General features: G+C 47.8%; 1 protein-coding gene across 3 annotated transcripts in view; it reads right to left on the bottom strand.

Moving 5' to 3' along the window:
- Positions 1-19744, bottom strand: part of MYO5B (myosin VB) — a 387779-nt gene that overhangs the window by 281177 nt on the left and 86858 nt on the right. The window contains exon 1 of one of the 3 annotated variants that reach the window (XM_049697846.1): positions 15969-16049. The exons of the other annotated variants lie outside the window; for them this stretch is intronic. Coding sequence (XP_049553803.1) covers positions 15969-16034 — 66 coding nt within the window. The 5' untranslated portion in view covers positions 16035-16049. Of the gene's footprint in view, positions 1-15968; positions 16050-19744 lie in introns of those variants that run through there. 3 annotated transcript variants of the gene reach the window in all.

The following is a 19744-nucleotide window of genomic DNA, read 5'->3' as shown; positions in this document are numbered from 1 at the left end:
TTTGTCATAGTTAAAGCAGTGTTTTATGTGACATATGCTTCTGCTAAATCAGGATCTTGTTTTCTCCTGAGCTGCCACACTGAGGACAGTGATGCATGATGCCGCTCACGTGAGGGCTTGAGAGAATGCCTTTTCACACGTGGGAATCCCAGCTTCACTGAGCATCTCTGAAGCGTTAACTACCGTGCAGCAGTATGCCCACTGACAAGAAAACTTCAGCTACCGTACACAGAGCTATCCTTAAATTATGTCCCAATAGGAAAAGGCCTGCATAGTATGAAAGGTGCCTACCACCCTCTCCACCTAGTTCCTCACTCTTCCCCCAAAGCACATAATACCAACTGGTTAGATCCAGAACATTGACTACTACTAGGACATGGTCACTGGCGGCCTAAGGTGACACACGGTGCTTCTCCCTTCTCTTCACCTTCTCTCCTCCAGGTCCAGGGATCAGCAAAACTGAACCGGAGATAAAGTCTCCTCAATGTCAGGCCCTCTCTGCTCTCTCCCTCCTGTCTTTGCTTTGCAGGGGACACAACCAGAGCATGGTAAGACCCCTAGACACGGATGTGGCTCAGGTGAGCTGAGGCCATTTCCACCACTCAAAACACTGCAATGCTCCAACCCAGAACTCTGCTTTGGAAGGCACTGGGCTTAGGGCCAATCAAAATCTAATGGAACTTTGTTTAGTATTTGGCAATTGTTCCTTAAGAGGGTCCCAGGGAAGAGTACAGGTGCTTACGAGGCAGTAGTCAGGCATCCTTTTTTTTTTTTTTTTAACATCTTTATTGGGGTATAATTGCTTTACAATGGTGTGTTAGTTTCTGCTTTATAACAAAGTGAATCAGTCATACATAAACATATGTTCCCATATGTCTTCCCTCTTGCGTCTCCCTCCCTCCCACCCTCCCTATCCCACCCCTCCAGGCTGTCACAAAGCACCGAGCCAATATCCCTGTGCCATGCGGCTGCTTCCCACTAGCTATCTACCTTACTACGTTTGTTAGTGTGTATATGCCCATGACTCTCTCTCGCCCTGTCACAGCTCACCCTTCCCCCTCCCCATAACCTCAAGTCCGTTCTCTAGGAGGTCTGCGTCTTTATTCCTGCTTTACCCCTAGGTTCTTCATGACATTTTTTTTCTTAAATTCCATATATATGTGTTAGCATATGGTATTAGTCAGGCATCCTTGAGTCCCTGACCATATCATCTCTGTAGCATGCAATCTTCACTTTAAGTCCTAAGGCAATCTTGACTGCCACACACTACAGTTTTAAAAAAAAAAAGTAACTTAAAAAACCATTCCCCCACTTTTAACATGGGGAAAGAAAGGCAAAACGTTCAGAGAGAATTCGCAGAAGGAATGTAACCCAGATGAAGAAGAGCCAGGTAACAAACCTTCCCAATGGTCCAGCGTTGCACAGACCCACTGAGAAGCTAGAGATGTAGAGATGGCCGCATATTAGGAATACTAAGCCAGAGGGAGCGTCTGCAATTAGTAAGTGACCTTGACACAGGGCAAAGGCTGTCATAGCAGTAACCCAGTCCAGCATGGCCCAGAGGAATGGATCAGAAGCCGGCTATTCCAAGTATGGTTCACACACCAGAAGCAGCAGCAGCAACACCTGGGAGCTTCTTAAAAATGAAGAATCTCCAACCCAGACCCAATGAATGAGAATCTCCATTTTAAAATATCCCCAGGTGTTTTGCATGCACACTATAGTTTGAGCTTTTCCCCAAATCACCAAGGCAAAAGAACTGCATGGCCCCAGGCCAGCCCAGAATTTCTCAAAGGCCTTTCTTTCCTCTCCCCATTTTCTGCTTCAGCCCATAAGAGTCTTTTCTGCCCTCTCCAGGGAGCAGTGAGGAGGCAGTCTTTTGTCTTACTTCACCCCAAACTCATTCCTCTCTCAAAGGAGAAGAGTAGTTAATCCAAAGGATTGGATGTTATCAGCAGGTGGAGTTATTACACTCTTGAAACAAACTCTGCCCTCTCTCCTTTCTCTCCTGCCCCACCCCTCCTTGTCTGCCTGTGCTCAGGACTGCAGGTTCACCTTGGGCTTCCTGTAAGCATCCTTTGGTTAGCAGACCACGTGGCCTGCTTTGCAGACTCAGAGCCATCTTGGCATTTTGGCAACATCATGACCTCAACAACTTACCAACAGTCCTGAATCTGAGCATAACAGAGTGCTGACTAGCCATTCCTGAAGCCACCATCTCTAACTAGTTTTTGGTGTGGGTATTCTATCAGCCCAAACCACAGAGGCTGGGGAGACAAAGACTCTCTAGCTCAACCCTCCCTGGAAGTTACTGTCAGCATCTCACAATCTTACTCTTATTCAAAATCCTTAAATCTCAATCCTTTTGGTTTTTCTTTATAAAGATTCCAGTCAAACTCCTAACAACTCTTTCTAACATTATAACCAGATGGCCCTTTGAAATCTGGTGGGTCCTCACTAATAATCTGCCACCAGAGCATGGAGTTCCAAATGGGTAGAGCAACCAGGAAGCATCATTCTGGAATATGGTTTACATGTTATGTAGTAAGAATCTCCTCCTTAGTAAAAAGTACCAGTTTTTTTTTTTAATTTGACTTAGTTTAGGTTGGCACCATGAAAAATTATAATTAAATTTTTCATCTTTGTGATGGTTCTTATCTCTCCTTGGATGAAGAATAATGCTCAAATAGGGTGGGAATCAGGAAAAAAGGCATTCTTGCGTTTCCTACAACAATGAAACAAGTTCCTCGCTAATAATATCATTAATAACAATCAATTACAGACCACGCTCTCTTAAGCTTCAGTTAAGTAAACACAAATCTTTCACAGCCTTTCCCAAGTTTAAAGATGTAATTCACACTCCTTGACACTGAACTTATTTCTGTAACACCACAGTTTTGACCTTTTTACCTGGCCTCACAGGCGCATACTCCAATGTAACCAGGTTACAACCAGAAAAAATGTTAAGGATACACAAGTAGTTTGCAGCTTCTGAACAGAGGCTGAAGGTCACTCCCCCTGCTCCTCAGGGGACCACGCTCAGGCAAACAGGGATCAAGAACGGAGGCGGGCAGTAGCAGCCACCACACTCCAGGAAGGAGAGCCAACAGAAGGATTTCTCACCACATCAGGCTTTGACGCTGGAGTCACAAGCACCAGGCAGGAGCACCTCCAAGAGACTCAAAGGCCCCTGATCTATGAGATCTATTCGAAACTCTCCATGGTAGTGGCATACTCTTAGGAGTATACGACTGTAGCAACCAAGCAGCACCTGAGCACCTAGTGCCTGCGGAAGGAAGAACAGAGGGTGAATGTATCAGACAAATAAGATCTGGAAAGAGAAAAGGAAAGAGGGCAACCCAGGTGACGCACGGCTTTTGAATCCCACACCTAATGTGGAGATGGAGCTATTTGATGACACAGATGGTAAGAGGTGAAAATCAAGCCCATGTGGTGACAGGCTGCCATGTTATCAGCAGGCCGGGCCTCTGCGGGGCCCTGGGGGTCAACTCTTTGATCCTGAGAGTGCACAGACAGATGTGGACTCCAAAAGTAGCATCTACCCTTACTGATCTTCTAACTGGAAGCAGATGGACAAGAGCCCTGCCAGAATGCACAGTAAACACTGGCAATCCCAGAACCACAAAAGGCCAGAGAAGCAGCACCTGTGGGCAGGCTGAGGCTCGGCTGGAGAGGCTCGAATGCAGCATTCTGAGGACCACACACCAGGAGGACTCGAGAAGAGGGCGTACACAGGGATAGCTGGTAGCAGGAAGCAAAGACTTGTCTTCTGAGGTTTAGGAAAAGAACTGTTTCCCTACAGACTGAGGTGTGAAAAAAAAGCAGGAATTCAGACCAGGATGAGGCTGGATGACGAAACAAGACCAAGGCCAGTCACTACCACTTGGGCATAAATGAGAGGTGCACTGCATGGTAAGAAGCAGAGAAACAGCTGCTGGTCCCAGGGCGTGTCAGAGCCGGGCGGGCAGCCAGGATGGATGGTGGGATCTGGTGGGATCTGGAGGGACTCTCAGTTGTGAAGATCGAAAGAATGTTGGAGCCAGGATGTCATTACAACCTGGAGTCTCAAACCATTACTTTCCATCAACCAAAACAGTTGAGCAAGGTCTCCTTAACCTTGAGCTCTGGACCAGCCACACAGAATCCCAGAAACATGAGAAAACACATCAATTAAGGACAAAGCCACCAAGTCAGTTCCTTAAGTGCCACCCCGGCCCTCCCAGGCCAGCTCCTCCTGGTGACTCTGGCAGGACAACAGAGCTCTAGGCTAACTCTCAAAGACTCTCATGAGCCGGCCCATTTTTAAGTAGTCCACCCTAGTCACCCTCCCCAGCTGTTTCTTACAGACTCTCCGACTTCATCCTATTCAAAACTGAGCTCATCTCCTCCCACTCTGGAGGCCCAAGCCCCCCTTGCTTCTGCTCCCTGTCTCAGAGAGGGGCGCTATCCTCCCAGGAGCCCAGGTAAAAAGCCTCGACACTCTACTGACTACCCCTCTGCCTTGCTAATGCAAGCAGATCCCCGATTCTCCTGAATCTGTTCACCATTTCTCTTCCCCCGCCACACCAATACCACTGCTCAGGCGGCCCCTTTTCTCACTAGGGTTAAGCAGTGGACCCTTGGCCTTTAGCTTGGCCCCCACATCAATCCATCCTCCTTAGTGCAGCCAAAGTGATGTTTCAAAATATAAATCTCATCATTTCCCTCCGTTGCTCAGAACTCTTCAACCATCTCTCCATGGCTCTCAGGATCGACTTCTCGTGCATCTACAAGGTCTCTAACCATTTCCACCTTGGAAGTAACACCAGTTTCGCTTCCCTGACTGCACCATGCTTTCTCTCCTAGGCCCTCCCTCTGCCTGGAACACTTTCCCACCCCTTCCTCCCATTGTCTGGCTACTCCCACCTGCAGGTACTGCAGTCTGGGTTTCACTTCCCCTGAGAAACGGTCCAATTCCCAAGCCTGAGGTATACATCCCTCCTCCTCCGCACTGCCCCTTTCACAGGCGCCATGACCCCATGTTGTCTGGCAACATGTCTGCATCCCCCACTAAACGCAAGGCTGAGAAGGCAGAGCATCTTATTCACTGCCGCATCCTCAAGACCTAGTTCACAGTACGAGCTCAAGGTCTGCTGTCAGACAAGTCTGTCTCCTCAGCTTCTCCTGGGTGAGGTGTGGTCCTGTAACCCTCCATCTCCCCCACCCCATTCAGCAAGCCCTGGAGAAATGCTCGCTGACCAAGCCTCACTCTGCTGCCTTCACTGAGGGAGGATTCAAAGGGAGGAGAACATCCCACCCTAAACAGCCCAGCAGTGGGAACTAACCCATTATGGGAACCAAGGCTGCCCTGATTCTGAATCATGTACTTTTCACAGCTGGAGGTTACCTTGGAGATCACTGGGTCCAGGGTTTCCTCAAACTCTAGGGTTACTCCCAGGGCTCCAAGAGCCACCCAAGACCAGAGGTATGGGGGCTCAGACAACCCATCAGGCCACGACCTTCTTTCATCTTGAGCTTCACTTAAGATTGGGTTTGAGAAAGAGTTTCGATGCTAAAATTGGACAAGACCCCAAATTCAATTCCACCCCCTCAACTTACAGATACAAAACTGAAACACAAAGCGGTTCAGAGACTGGCTCTGGTCACACAGCTTTTTAGTGCCAGCAACCAGCCTCGGGATTCCAGCATTCTCTCCAGGTTTTCACGTACTTTAAAGCTGTGTATGCTAGAGCTCACACAGCATACACACACGTAGAGAATAACTATTAGGAAGTATCTGTGTAGCTACAGCCCCAGCCAAGAACACTAGTACCCCTTCCTCTAAAGGTGAACCACGAACCTCTTTTCAAATAATTCCCGCTTATATAAGAATCTCTGAATGACAGAGCTGAGCTTTGTCTATAGCTGAACTGCACAGAGTTTGTATTGCTTTGTGTCTTGCTTCTTTGGCTCTGCGTAAAGTGGGATCCACTCACGTTACTGTGTGTAGCTCAAGTTTGTTTTAGCTGTTGTGTGCTGGTCCATTGTATGAATACACCACAACGTGTTGAGCTGTGTTAAATGTTGAAGGGTATCTCTCCTATGTTTTAACATCAACACTGAATCAACTGACTCCACACAATTTCAACATGCCTGTAATGAAAATATCTGAGTATCCAAGGTAGGAACATGACCCCTTCTCCAAGCAGGCTTCACTGGCCGGATGGTTCTAAAAAGCCAGGAAATGGGGAATCGTGCAGGTGGGCCTCCTACAAACACAAATCCTCAGCAATCCACGGTGCTTCCTTAGTGGCCCACAGATTGGGTCCTAAAAATAAAATCTGAATCAATAAGAATAAGTAGTAACTCTACTGCTAATGATACCAGGTATACAGACAGAAATTGATAAATAACCTTCACCCTAACCAGTTCTGAATTATTCAAGTCTAACTGAGGCTCCATGTGTTGCTTCCAGCACAGAGCTGGGCTAGTCCCGTAAGAGAAGAGGTACGCTTTTCTTTCCTTTCACACAATACAGTGCACCTGGCTTTGAAGGGTCCCACGTGCTAGAACTTGATTCTCTCTGACCAAGGCTCCAAGAAGAATAAAGTCACTGGGTTGATGACTCTGAGATTAGCTACATGGGCCAGGGCTAACTGGTCACTGGCACTAGTTAAGGCCCTAGAAACCCTGCCTACACTTACCTCTCCCATCCACAGCTTCCACTGCTCTAAAAACCACGATGAGGAAGTTTCCAAAGTCAATACACAGGCACATGACAACTCAATCAAGACCAGAGTCTAAATAACAGACCACATACCTTCCTATTAAAGCAGAAAGTGTTACAGGACCAGAGGGAAGAACCGTGAATGCTGGGCACCCAAGTAGGGAGAGAAGCAGCCACAAATCTTGAAAAACGCCCCCAGAAGAGTTAAGTCCTGTACAACATGCTCTCCAGATCAGCAGCTTGCCAACCTCACCCACACCAGGTCCACCAATAGTGACTTTTTCAAAGGTGGCAGGGCTTAGTGGACAAGAACAAGGCTTTCGTCCTTATCCTACTAACAGCAGCATTCCAGTGAATCGTCTTACAGGATGCCTACTGCATGCCAGGTGCCCTTCATACACAAATGCAAATTCTCAAAAGAACTTTAAAATCATGTGAAAATGAGGACAGATAGTGTCATTGTCCTGCTCAAAATCTTCCACTTACTCCTCATCTTGGAGTAAAAGTCCAAAGCCTTGCAATGGTCTCCAAAACCCCACACGATCTGGCCTGTGCCCCCTCTCTGAGCTCACATCCTACTCTCCCAACTCAGCTCCAGCCACAGGCTTCCTTGCTGTTCCCCAAAACTCCCAGGCCCACTGCACCTCGGGCCTGGGCTCTTGCTGTTACTCTGTCTGGAATGTTCTTCTTCCAGATACCCACACTGCTTGCTCCCTCACCTGCTTCAAGTCTTTGCCCAAAGGGGAACTTCTCAGCACAGCCTCAAATCGCACCATCACTCCTCTCTCCCCGCCGCATGTTTCTCTTCTCGGCTTCATTCCCCACCCCGACCTCACCCCAGCACTTAACAGTGTCTAGGAACTAAATACTTTATCTTGTTTGTCTGCCTCACTTTAATGTAAGCGCCATGTGGGCTAGAGCCATCGCCCACCATTGCAGTTGGTATTTGAATGAATAAAATAGTATTTACTCTCAGTTTACCTAAGAAAGTGGGGTAATTAATTGGCAAGATTAAACACCCTGCCAAGCATACCAAAAATTACCAGAGCCAGGATTTGACCCTGGATCTGCAGGACTCCAAAGCAAGGCTCTGAATCCACCCTTGCCTTTCCTCCTGAGCCAGGCAAATGTGCTGTTTTTTTCTTTGTTTTTTTGGGGTTTTTTTGCTGTACGCGGGCCTCTCACTGCTGTGGCCTCTCCCGTTGCGGAGCACAGGCTCTGGACGCGCAGGCTCAGCAGCCATGGCTCACGGGCCCAGCCGCTCCGCGGCACATGCGATCTTCGCGAACTGGGGCACGAACCCGTGTCCCCTGCATCGGCAGGCTGACTCTCAACCACTGCGCCACCAGGGAAGCCCAAATGTGCTCTTTTTTTAAAATTCCTAAACATGTGTCACTCAAACCAGCCAGTCCCTCTGTAAAAGCATGACCCTTTATAGGAACTACTGAAGGTGGAAGTTAAGGAACCAAACCTTTACTCCATTAGTAAAGAATTTCCAAAGATGTTTGTAGCACAGATTGGTGAGGATGGGTTTATTAGCAATATTAACCACCTGGAAGACCTTGAAAATGTCAACAACAAAATTATATACACATATACACACACACACACACATATATATACAGTTTAAAATATGGTAAAGGGAGAAAACACAAAGCCAAACACCTCTGGATTCAGATTAGAGAATGCCTTACTCTACACAAATACATCAGAAAAAGATCCTACAATCATAGTGCACTACTAACAGAATAGCAGCAGATACAAGAGCTACTTTTAAATAAATGCTCACAATAATGAGGTTTCTACAATACTGAGATTTCTTTTCGGGATTATGTCACATATTGCCTCTGGACCAGCTCTGTTAAGATTTTCATTCTTTGGTGGAGATCCTATTAAGTAAGGAAATGGCAAAAAGAAGAAAGAAAGAATACTCAGATTAGATCAGCTCCAAGATTACTAGTGTGGGAACGGAGGCCGTGCCTTCTATTCACAGTATTGTTGGCACCTCAGTTTAACCACTACCAACTCAAAGGGACGCAGTGAGGCCGGCGCTAAAGGCATCACTACCATCATTTACAATCAGTAGAGTTTCTTGCTCGAGTTGTCAAATAAAAGGATTTAAACTGATTATTTTACAGAAGCAAATTCTATTCATAAAACCACCAAGTCCCTACCCTGCAAAGGGCACTGATTAGTCACAGATTGAAACAGAGATGCACCTGACTTCAAGACTATAATTTAAATTAGTAGACAGGAGAACAGATCCTTCTGGGTTGTGTCCTCTTTGCAAGCTCTGGTGTGAGCTCTCAAGACAGGTTGCATCTTTCCCTCAAATTCATGTTCTCTGGGTTGAATTAGTTGAGACGAACTCAAAAGAACCAGGAATCTGCTAAAACCCTATCTTCCTTAAGGGGTCAGTCATAACTAAGAACTACAATGGCCATTACTGTTTCATCTATTGCCGTATGTCTGCAGAAAGTTTTGCAATTACCACCAGTAGTTATTAAGGTTCTTAAATTCTCTGCGGTTCACAATGGTAAAGTTATCTCATTAAGGTAAAAGTGCAAGCTTATTAACATTAGGACTTGAGTTTCTAGCCTTTTCCACCATTTCTTTTTTTTTTTTTTTTTGCGGTACGCGGGCCTCTCACTGTCGTGGCCTCTCCCGTTGCGGAGCACAGGCTCCGGACACGCAGGCCCAGCAGCCATGGCTCACAGGCCCAGCCGCTCTGCGGCAGTGGGATCCTCCCAGACCGGGCCACGAACCTGTGTCCCCTGCATCGGCAGGTGGACTCCCAACCACTGTGCCACCAGGGAAGCCCTCCACCATTTCTTTAACCTACTGAAGAACTATCTCTTACCAACTCATCTCCCCTCTTCCTATAAGGCAACTTGAGCACACACAAGAGTCATCTGGAGACCTTCATGCAATGCATTTATGGAGCACCGACTATTTGCCAGGCAGGCCCTAGGCAATGGGGTATGAGAGGAGGAAAAGACAGGATCCCTGCACTCAGAGAACTCACATTCTAGTAGACGAGAGAGACAAAATCAGATACACAGATAGCTGCTACAGAGAGAAGTAAAGCATGGTAAGGGGCTTGGAAACAACCCAATGGGGGAACCAAGCGTGCGATTTCAGACAGAGTAGTCAGAGACGGACTTTCCAAGGAAGTGACAACAGAGAGGAGACAAGATGGAAATGAGGTAGCAAGGCCCAAAAGCCCACTAAGGCTTTTCCATGGAGGAAAGCAAAATAAAGAGGACCAAAGTGCTTCTCCAGAGGATCTGGGATGGTTCTACGAGTCCACATTTCACACAACCTAAGTGACTCTGTTACGGGTGCTCCAAGAACCTCACTGAGAAACACCGCGATAGGATAAACACGGAGTCCTTTGTACACGACAATGACGGTACTGACCCATCACAGTAAGTATAGCATCAACACTGAGATGTCTCACCAAGAGGCAAAGCCAGGACTCCTACTGGGCCACCCATCCACCTGCACCCACCAAACTGGACTCCACTGGCAGACACACAGTAGGGGACACCCATGCACCCAGGCTTGAAGACACCATGGCACCTTAACCAGTTGAGCACCGGCAGCAGTGTCTTCCTTTGACCACCCACTGTGTGTGATACTTGACAGAGTTATTCCCTGTGAAAAGCCTTTTCTGTCTGCCCCAAGCAGATATCAGGCCCTTCCAAGTCCCAAATACCCCGTATACATACTTCCATCAGAGAGATAAACTCCCCAATGAACTGGATGTTTCTGAACTGGCAGGCAGAAGCTCAACTGTTTGATCCAAGACAACAAATAACAATGACTAATGACAATAATCAAATCCCCATTGTCAAGACACTTATGAAAATGAACCAATTTGTAACAGTGTAACGCCCAACTGAGTGGCTTTCTACTTGCGCTACAACAATGTTGTTGTATTAAAACAAACTGGGTCATTTATTTCAGTAAGACATTTATTAATGCAACAGCAATCACCCAATCTCAAACACCCAAGCATATTACTACCAATATTACACTTTCAAATCATTTCATTTAATTAAGGTTACATGGAAGCTGAGTGGCTGCTTATGAATAATGTACATTGGAGCCCTTTCCCATCACCAGGATTTAATAGTTGTTTCCCAAAGAGATTGTTTCAGCGGTGCCTCTAGCCCCCTGCCCCCACTACCAACACTGCTGAATGTAAGGAGGCGCTTCCTAAAGCTCCCATGCACTCGCTCCAAAAAATATCTGCTCAGCACCGCTGTGGCCAGCATTGCTCTAAGCACTGGGCATAGAACAGTGGACAGAACAGACAAAAGCTCCTGCCCTCAGGAAGCTTACCATTCTAAAGCCATTTCAAGCACTGCTCCGACATAACAGCAGAAGCCTGACCTCTCCCAAGAGTCACGGATGCCTCCCTGCTGCTGCTGTAACAAATTCTGCCAACTTTTCTGCAAGGTTCACCATGATTTGGAGGCAGACAACTACATTTTACATTTGTGCTAAAGATGAGGGACAAATGAACTTCAGAGAAAAAGCTCATCACGGGGCTACGGAACACTCGCTGCTCTGATGTGGTTTAATTATTCAAGCCAGAGAGCTGCCATTTCCTTTTCTTTATGTCTGAACATCAAGTATGGCCTCATAATTATCAGGTTCAGATAGGAAATTGCAATTTGTTTCTGTACATTAAAGAATGTCCCAAAATGCATCGACTACCCAGAGGTAGGTGCTGCGAGGCCCATGAAGACTGAAGTCAGTGCAGGGGTTCATCACGGCAGACTTCATCGGGGGGCGCCTTCTAAATGCCCCTCCTCCCCACTCTCCTGCCCAGCTTTCATTATCGTCCTGGCTGAGAGCCAGTTCTTATCTCCCAGGCATCTCAAATGCTATTTTTCTTTAAGTACATGGGAGTTTAGCTTTTGTCCAAAGCCTAAAGAGCTGCTACACCAATGGAAAAAAGAGAACACACAATTAACTCATTTTATCGATTTCCCAAGCTAAGTCCTGAGACTGAACAAATGAGATCAGATTGCAAAAGATTAAACTTCCATCTCACAGCCCCATTTATAGCATTAAAATCTATCTGCCACTTGAGCTTGATTTCGTGGTCTTTGCCTCCTCTCTTTAAAACACCCAGCACACCAGGCTGTTACTTCATTTGGCCCTATGAAGCAAGCAGTGGCAATTATCACCATTTTACAGATGAATAAACTGAGGCACAGGTATAAGGAAAAGGTGGTAGAATTTGGCTTTTTTAAAGCATGCTATTCTAATACTGAATTTATGCTACATAAAATTTGGAGAATGCACAGAAGTCAAGTCACAGCTTCCCAAAGGAAGAAAGAGAAAGGAAGCCCATGTCTCACATGGGGCCAAGCCTTCAGCTACTGGACTCCTACGAGGCCTTTGCCCACTCTCCAATCACTCTCCCCAGGCAGGCCTGCTGTCCCACATACTGACAGAGAGGAAGCGACAGTTGGCATCAGAAAAGAGGAAGGCAAAAGTGCCAACTGCCATCTCTTATAGATGGGCACCTGCACCTACAGAACCCATTTCTATGGGGGGGCGGGTCTGTCTTCCCCGAAACCTCAGCAGAAGGCATTACATTAAGACCAAAAAAAAAAAAAAAAAAAGACATGTTCAGTAAGAATGAGTGGCAATTGCTGTCATTTAGTCCAAGAAACAGTCTTCTCATTGCCACCTGTTCCATGAGCACAAACCAGCGAGGCAGGAAGAAGGCAAAAGAAGAGTGGGAGATGCAGACCCTCCTCCGCCATGAAGTCCAGGGCAGTGCAGGGCCACAGCTCAGCACTGGGAACAAACCTGTGGACCAGCACACGAGCCCCTCCCAAGCCCAGCCCAGCTCAGGGGCTCAGCGCAGGCCACGCTCTGAAGGCAGCAGACCTGATGTCAAGGCCCCACACTGCCCTTTCCCACCCGTTTGATTCTGGGTGGGCTATGGGCTCCCAAGGCCCAGATTCTGCATTTGTGAGCCAGGGATAATCGTCTCCTGGAGTACCACCCTCACAGGGAGATCAGAAGGATTAAAAAACATGTTCAGGGCTTCCCTGGTGGCGCAGTGGTTGGGAGTCCGCCTGCCGATGCAGGCGACACGGGTTCGTGCCCCGGTCCGGGAAGATCCCACATGCCGCGGAGCAGCTGGGCCCGTGAGCCATGGCCACTGAGCCTGCGCGTCCAGAGCCTGTGCTCCGCAACGGGAGAGGCCACAACAGTGAGAGGCCCACGTACCGCAAAAAAAAGTTCAAAGCAATTACCATAAAGCCTAACTGAGCATGTGATTTATGTCTGTTAACTATTATGATTACTAAATTCAAGGTAAGGCTTTAGATGATTTAGACCTTCTCAAACTATCCCTAGTGAAGGACCATGTATTAAATTTCCAAACTATAATACTGATGCTTTTGGAAAATAATGATAAAAATGAATCAGCAGAAAAATCACGTGTTGGAACGTCACAGCAACGCTGACTTGCCTAATACTTCTCAGTGCACCTTTCAAAGCTGCACTAACTCGTCCAGGTCACCAAGATATCACTTAGGAAGGCTCATCATGTGACAGGTACCCAAACAATACTCAAAGAGCCCAGAGGGGCAGCCAGGTTTCTGAGGGCAGCTGGCTTCTAATTAAGGGGTAACTGAGGCCTGGGGGAGAATCAGGTTTATGTAATAAAGTTACATAACCCACTCCCAATTCAGACATTTGTCCAAGCTGGACAAGCATGTTCAAGTGTCAGCTGACTCTTTCAGAAGCCTCAACTCACACTGCCCTAGAGGGAACTTGGCAAAGAGCTGAAGGACCAGGGCAGGAATAAGAGCTCATCCTTCTCGAGGGATCAGTGTCACCACATCTGGGAGCAAAAATGTGACGATAATGAAGGCTGGGAGGTGCCAGAGCGACCAGCAATGTCGGCGCTACTTCAACAGCTGGAGCATGTGGCCGCCTCCTCAGTGAAGCCCATGCGGTGCTTTCAGAGATCTACGGATAAATATCAATAGAACCTTCCTTAGGAGAAGATATACACGGTTAGCTACCTGCCCCCTTTCCTCACCCAGGAGGCTCCTCGTTGCTCCACAGGGCATTTGAAAATCACAGATACCGGGGGGAAAAAAAGGACTAAAAGCCAGAAGACCCAGGTTCTACTCTGGACTCTATCACGAACAGGTTGTTTGATCTTGTACAAGTCGCTTTCCTGCTCTGAGCCTCAGTTTCCTCACCAGTACAGAAGGGGAACAAAGCCGATGTCACTGTCAGCACCCCTTCGGACTCCGTGATTTCCAGGCCCACTGCAGGCCCCACACCTCAGTGTGCACTTACCTGTCATTTACACCTGACTCCACACCTGCGCCTCTGTCCTCTGCTCCACCATACCTGTCTTACGAGTGACAACAGCTCTCCACTGACCCTGAGGTGGGGTGACAGCCTAGACTGCTCATTGCAGTCTACTCTCTCTGCCTCAGGCCTTTCCCCCTCACTCCTCACAACACGCAGACAGGAGCGGGCCCTTGGCTAATCTTCAAAAGATGTCTGTGGAATTGAGTCTTAAGGCTAGACTCAACTAGCCTTACGTAAGGGAGGCTGACAGTTATGTAACCTCTTTCTTTCAAAGAGAACTTCTATTCCCATTTTATCAAATATGTATTGAGTACCAACCATGGCCATGCCCTGTGCCAGGCTCTAGAAAGACCATAGCAAAAAAACAGTGTCCCTAACCTCACAGACCTGACAGTTTACTGCTGAAGCCTAGTCATCAGTCTGGCTTCAAACTCTTACAGAACATTCTAGAACTACTAAATAACCTACTCCAATATTTAAATCACCATTATCAGATATCTGTTCCTGTAACATGTTGGGGGATTTTTAGGAGCAGCGAACAGATTTTCTGGTGAGGATTCTGCATGGGTATACAAGGGTGAGTCAGCATGTAATGTTTTAGGGGCGTTGTTTCCTTTTTAAAGATAACTATTAGCTGATCCCCGTCTACTCTGGGAAAAAAAACAGGCTTGGAATGTTTCCAGCTACAACTAATCAGAGATGACAAGAGGAAGAAATAATGCAACATCATAGCTCCTTCCATGTCCCACCCAGACCCTGCCCAGCTTCCCCATGTCTCCAGGACTTAGACATTGAATTAAAATATAGTGATTTCTAATAAGCGTGATAATGTTTTCCTAGATGATTGAGAATGGGTCAAACAAATTTAATTAACAAAACTTGAAAGTCTAGGACAGAATCCTAAGAATAATCATACCACATTCCTGTGGTGCTAAGAGACCAAAGTTCTCAGCTACAGGACATACAACAATTGGTATCACTCCACGAAAGATGGGGCTACTTTTCTTTCACAAGCAATCTCCCGGTAACACGTGGAGAGATATGTCCCCATAACAGCCTTCTCCCTGGTGGCACAGTAGTTAAGAATCCGCCTGCCAATGCAGGGGACATGGGTTTGAGCCCTGGTCTGGGAAGATCCCACATGCCGCGGAGCAACTAAGCCCATGCGCCATAACTACTGAGCCTGTGCTCTAGAGCCCGTGCGGCACAACTACTGAGCCCGTGTGCCATAACTACTGAAGCCCACGTGCCTAGAGCCCAAGCTCCGAAACAAGAGAAGCCACCGCAATGAGAAGCCCGCGCACTGCAAGGAAGAGTAGACCCGCTCACCGCAACTAGAGAAAGCTCACGCGCAGGAAAAAGACCCAACGCAGCCAAAAATAAATAAATTAAAAAAAAACACCTTTGCATAAAGCCAGTCTCCAAAGGCCTGGGACGGCACTTCCAGCCCCACTCATGGATCAGGAGCAAGCTTCCATGATCCCTGAGCCCAGGACAAGAAACAGCTCTAGGGACATCAGTAATAAAACCTGAAAAACTGGGCTTCCCTGGTGGCGCAGTGGTTGAGCGTCTGCCTGCCGATTCAGGGGACACGGGTTCGTGCCCCGGTCTGGGAAGATCCCACGTGCCGCGGAGCGGCTGCGCCCGTGAGCCATGGCCGCTGAGCCTGCGCATCCGGAGCCTGTTGCTCCGCAACGGGAGAGGCCACAGCAGTGAGAGGCCCGCGTACCGAAAAAAAAAAAAAAAAAAAAAAACCTGAAAAACTTCGGACTATATAACTCTACACCATATACCATCACCCCCTTTCTCCTTGGGAGTCTGGTTTTCTTCCTCTCTAGAACCAAATCTTATAACCTATAAAATGGGAGAATTAGAATACCTGCTTGCTTCTTAAACGTTCTGAAAAGCCCAGAAAACTGTAAGTGCATGAAGAAAACAGGGCCATTTTGCTCTGTCCGTAGGCCCCGGCACTCCCAGCAGAGCAGGAGACAAACAAAAGCTACACTTGGCAAATGCCCAAGCGCTTCCCAGCTTCAGCTGACAAATGAAATGATTTTGTTACTAAGAACATCCCTTCCTCTTTCAGACCCCTCCCTGCCTTGGACTTGAACCCACAGAACAGGCCCCTCCCTGGCTTATATAATATCCCTACCACGTGGCACGCCACGTGATAACCACTTACTGTACAAAAGGAGTAAAAAACGAGTGCTGGGCGGTCCCATCTCCTCCCCACAACTGTGCTCCTGCACTGCCAGGTTCCATGTGGAGACGAAAGAAAGAAGAGCATAATGGACTTCAGCAATGACAGCCATACATTACCACAGGCTTAATGAAAATGGCCTTTTTATTACCACCTCAGCCTCCTACGCTCAACGCAATCAAGAAAATGTTTGTCAAATGATTCCAACTCCGTAGGACAACCAACTTTTTTCCCCTAAACCCTGAGACCAGCTAGGATGCCCAGTTGTCCCAGTTTGTCTGGGACTTTCCCAGTTTAGCACGTCTGGGGAAATCCCCTCTGTCTCAGGCAAAACAGGACAGGTGGTCACCCTGAGACCAGGAGATCCTAGGCTGCTGCTACAGAAAAACAAATATGTAGGTAGGACCACATGTTTCCATCTGAATCCCAATAACACAGTCTCGAGACAGGGTCATCACAGCCATTAGCAACTTAAAGTGTCTCTCTGGTGACAAGCACTCAACTACTAAGAGCAGAGAGCCTAGACGAGTGCCAGGGTTTCAGAGTCTCCTGGAGGGCTTGATAAAACATACTAACCCCCAGAGATTCCGGTCCATAGTTCTGGCCTGGGACCCATGCATGTGCATTTCTACAAACTCCCAGGTGCCACTGAGGTTGCTGGTCACAGACCATACTAGGAAGAGGAATGGCCTGGGCTGCAGCTCATCTATTAACTCCCTGACAAAGCCTGAGTCAGCTATGGACCTTCCTGGGAAGCCACTGACCTTCCTAGGCTTGTTTCTTCATCTATAAGTATGCATGACCCCTACAAGTATATATGACCCCTAAGTGCTCCTCAAATGCCGTGTTTCCAAAACAGTGTTTCTCTCACTTTAGCATGAAGAATCACCTGGAAGGCTTGTTGAAACAGATTCTGGGATCCCCTCTACTTACTGGTTCAACAGGTCTGAGGCGGGCCCAGGAAGCTGGATTCTACGAAGCTCACGGGTGATGGTGATTCTGCAGAGGGGACCACTTTGAGGAGTGCTGTTCTCCAACATACAAGAGGCCCTTGGGACATACTTATGCCAATTGTGAACATACAGCCAAGTAGCAATTACCCTATGGGCTTTCACATCGTTCAGCTTTAAGTTTTTTTAATCCTCAACAAATTCTATTTTCTCTCCTTACTCATTACACCAACAGCTGCATTCCATCTCCCTAAACGTTTTATATGTGGATTCACAGATTGCTGTCGCTGCAGATAGAGTAATCTCATGGGCTACAGAAGTTTTCTGCTCAATGGCCCGCCCAGTTCCCGTGACAGGGTCACAGAGAAACTCAGGCGGAAAGGACAATCTCTTCACTCTAAAGATGAGAAAGACCCAGAGATGCAGTGGCTTGCCCCAAGGCCCAGAGTGAGCGAGCAGCAAGAATTCGTCCTCTTGATCTCCAGCTAAAGCATTTATACACATCTTCCTTTCCCCGCTAACGGAGGGGGTATTAAAGGGAAAAAAACCCACCAATATCAATCAGCCTGCTTAAGTCAGGCCCATCACTGAGCTCCGCTTCTGATCTTTTTCTATTACTTCTCCCAGGGCTTCTTAGAAAATTCTAAAAGAAAACAGGATTAGCTAGACAGGATCTTGCCAAAGAAAGCAAAAATCTTTAGTTTGCTTTGTATACCTTCTAATAGGTAGAAATATTTTTTGTTTGTTTTCGTTTTTGGTTTTGTATTTTTTGCGGTATAAAGGCCTCTCACTGTTGGGGCCTCTCCCGTTGCGGAGCACAGCCTCCGGAACGCGCAGGCTCAGCGGCCATGGCTCACAGGCCCAGTTGCTCCGCGGCATGCGGGATCCTCTCAGACTGGGGCACGAACCCGCGTCCCCTGCATCGGCAGGCGGACTCCCAACCACTGCGCCTCCAGGGAAGCCCAATAGGTAGAAATATTTTTAATGAGCTAATCGACTAGATCATTCTCATGGCTCTGAAGATGAATGTTGGGTTCTCCAAAAACATAATTCTTAAAATATCTACCTTCTAGCACACAGGGACTTCAAAAAGGTATAAATGAGAAACACCACTGTGTACTCCACAAACAATATTGTGCGTGTGTATACATTTGTTAAATTTCTTAAATATTTAAGCAATTCACTTCTACTTTGATGATGGAGAGAAGGAACAAAGGCTCATCGAGCATTGCTTTGCCGTCTAATTTCCTTCTGGAGACAGCGCAGGACATCCGAAACTGGTCAGCTTCCCGACCTTCACAGTCAGCATTCTTCTGGAGGTTTGAAGGCTGGGTCTGCTTGAGGCAGGCCTCATACAGAGTCCATGGCCCAAAGGTCACACAGCTTCCTACCCGGAAACAATCTTCCCTCCACCAAGAAGCAAGAGCTTGTCTAGGTTTCTGGAGTCTGTTTCCTGAAACCCTTCCCTGACTCACTAAAAGATGACACGGAAGAAGACAGGGGGCAGGAGAGAGACCCCTCACTTCTCAGGGCAACATGAGTTTGTTGCTGGGACCCACAGAACCCTCGTGAGGTCCCAATGGGTCACGTCCTAAGGAAGCACTCCTGGAAAGTGGAGCATTGGTCCACCAGCCACCACCCTCCTCACCCAGTGCCATTTGCTCCCGGATCCAGCCCAGGCCCTCCTCTAACTAGGCTGCCTGGCCTTAAGGAGGTCACTTCACATGTGAGCCTTCATTTCTTCACATGTGAGACAGAGATAATCCCTGCTTGGCTGGGGGCTGGAGAATGATTTGTGCCAGGGTAAGGGGCTGCCTCTGCTTTCAGGTGAGTCCACCTACTAGCTAATACCTTGAGGTTGGCCCACCTTCACAAGAGTAGCTGAGGGGGGACCTTCAAGATGGCAGAGCAGTGAGACGTGGAGATCACCTTGCTCCCCACAAATACATCAGAAATACATCTACATGTGGAACGACTCCTATAGAACACCTACTGAATGCTGGCAGAAGACCTCAGACTTCCCAAAAGGCAAGAAACTCCTCACATGCCTGGGTAGGGCAAAAGAAAAAACAGAGACAAAAGAATAGGGATGAGGGCTTCCCTGGTGGCGCAGCGGTTGAGAGTCCACCTGCCGATGCAGGGGACACGGGTTCGTGCCCCGGTCCGGGAAGATCCCACATGCCGTGGAGCGGTTGCGCCCGTGAGCCATGGCCGCTGAGCCTGCGCGTCCGGAGCCTGTGCTCCGCAACAGGAGAGGCCACAACAGTGAGAGGCCCGTGTACCGCAGAAAAAAAAAAAGAATAGGGACGGGACCTGCACCTTGGGGAGGGAGCTGTGAAGAAGAAAGGTTTCCACACACTAGGAAGCCCCTTCAATGGCAGAGACCGGGGGTTGGGTGGGGGGGAAGCTTCGGAGCCATGGAGGACAGCACAGCAACAGGGGTGCAGAGGGCAAAGCGGAGAGATTCCCGCACGGAGGGTCGGTGCCCACCAACACCGACCAGCC

The sequence above is a fragment of the Orcinus orca genome, chromosome 15, assembly GCF_937001465.1.
Source record: "Orcinus orca chromosome 15, mOrcOrc1.1, whole genome shotgun sequence".
Lineage (NCBI taxonomy): Eukaryota > Metazoa > Chordata > Mammalia > Artiodactyla > Delphinidae > Orcinus > Orcinus orca.
Note: the sequence above shows the minus strand (reverse complement) of the source record. Positions and strands in the feature narration are given on the sequence as shown.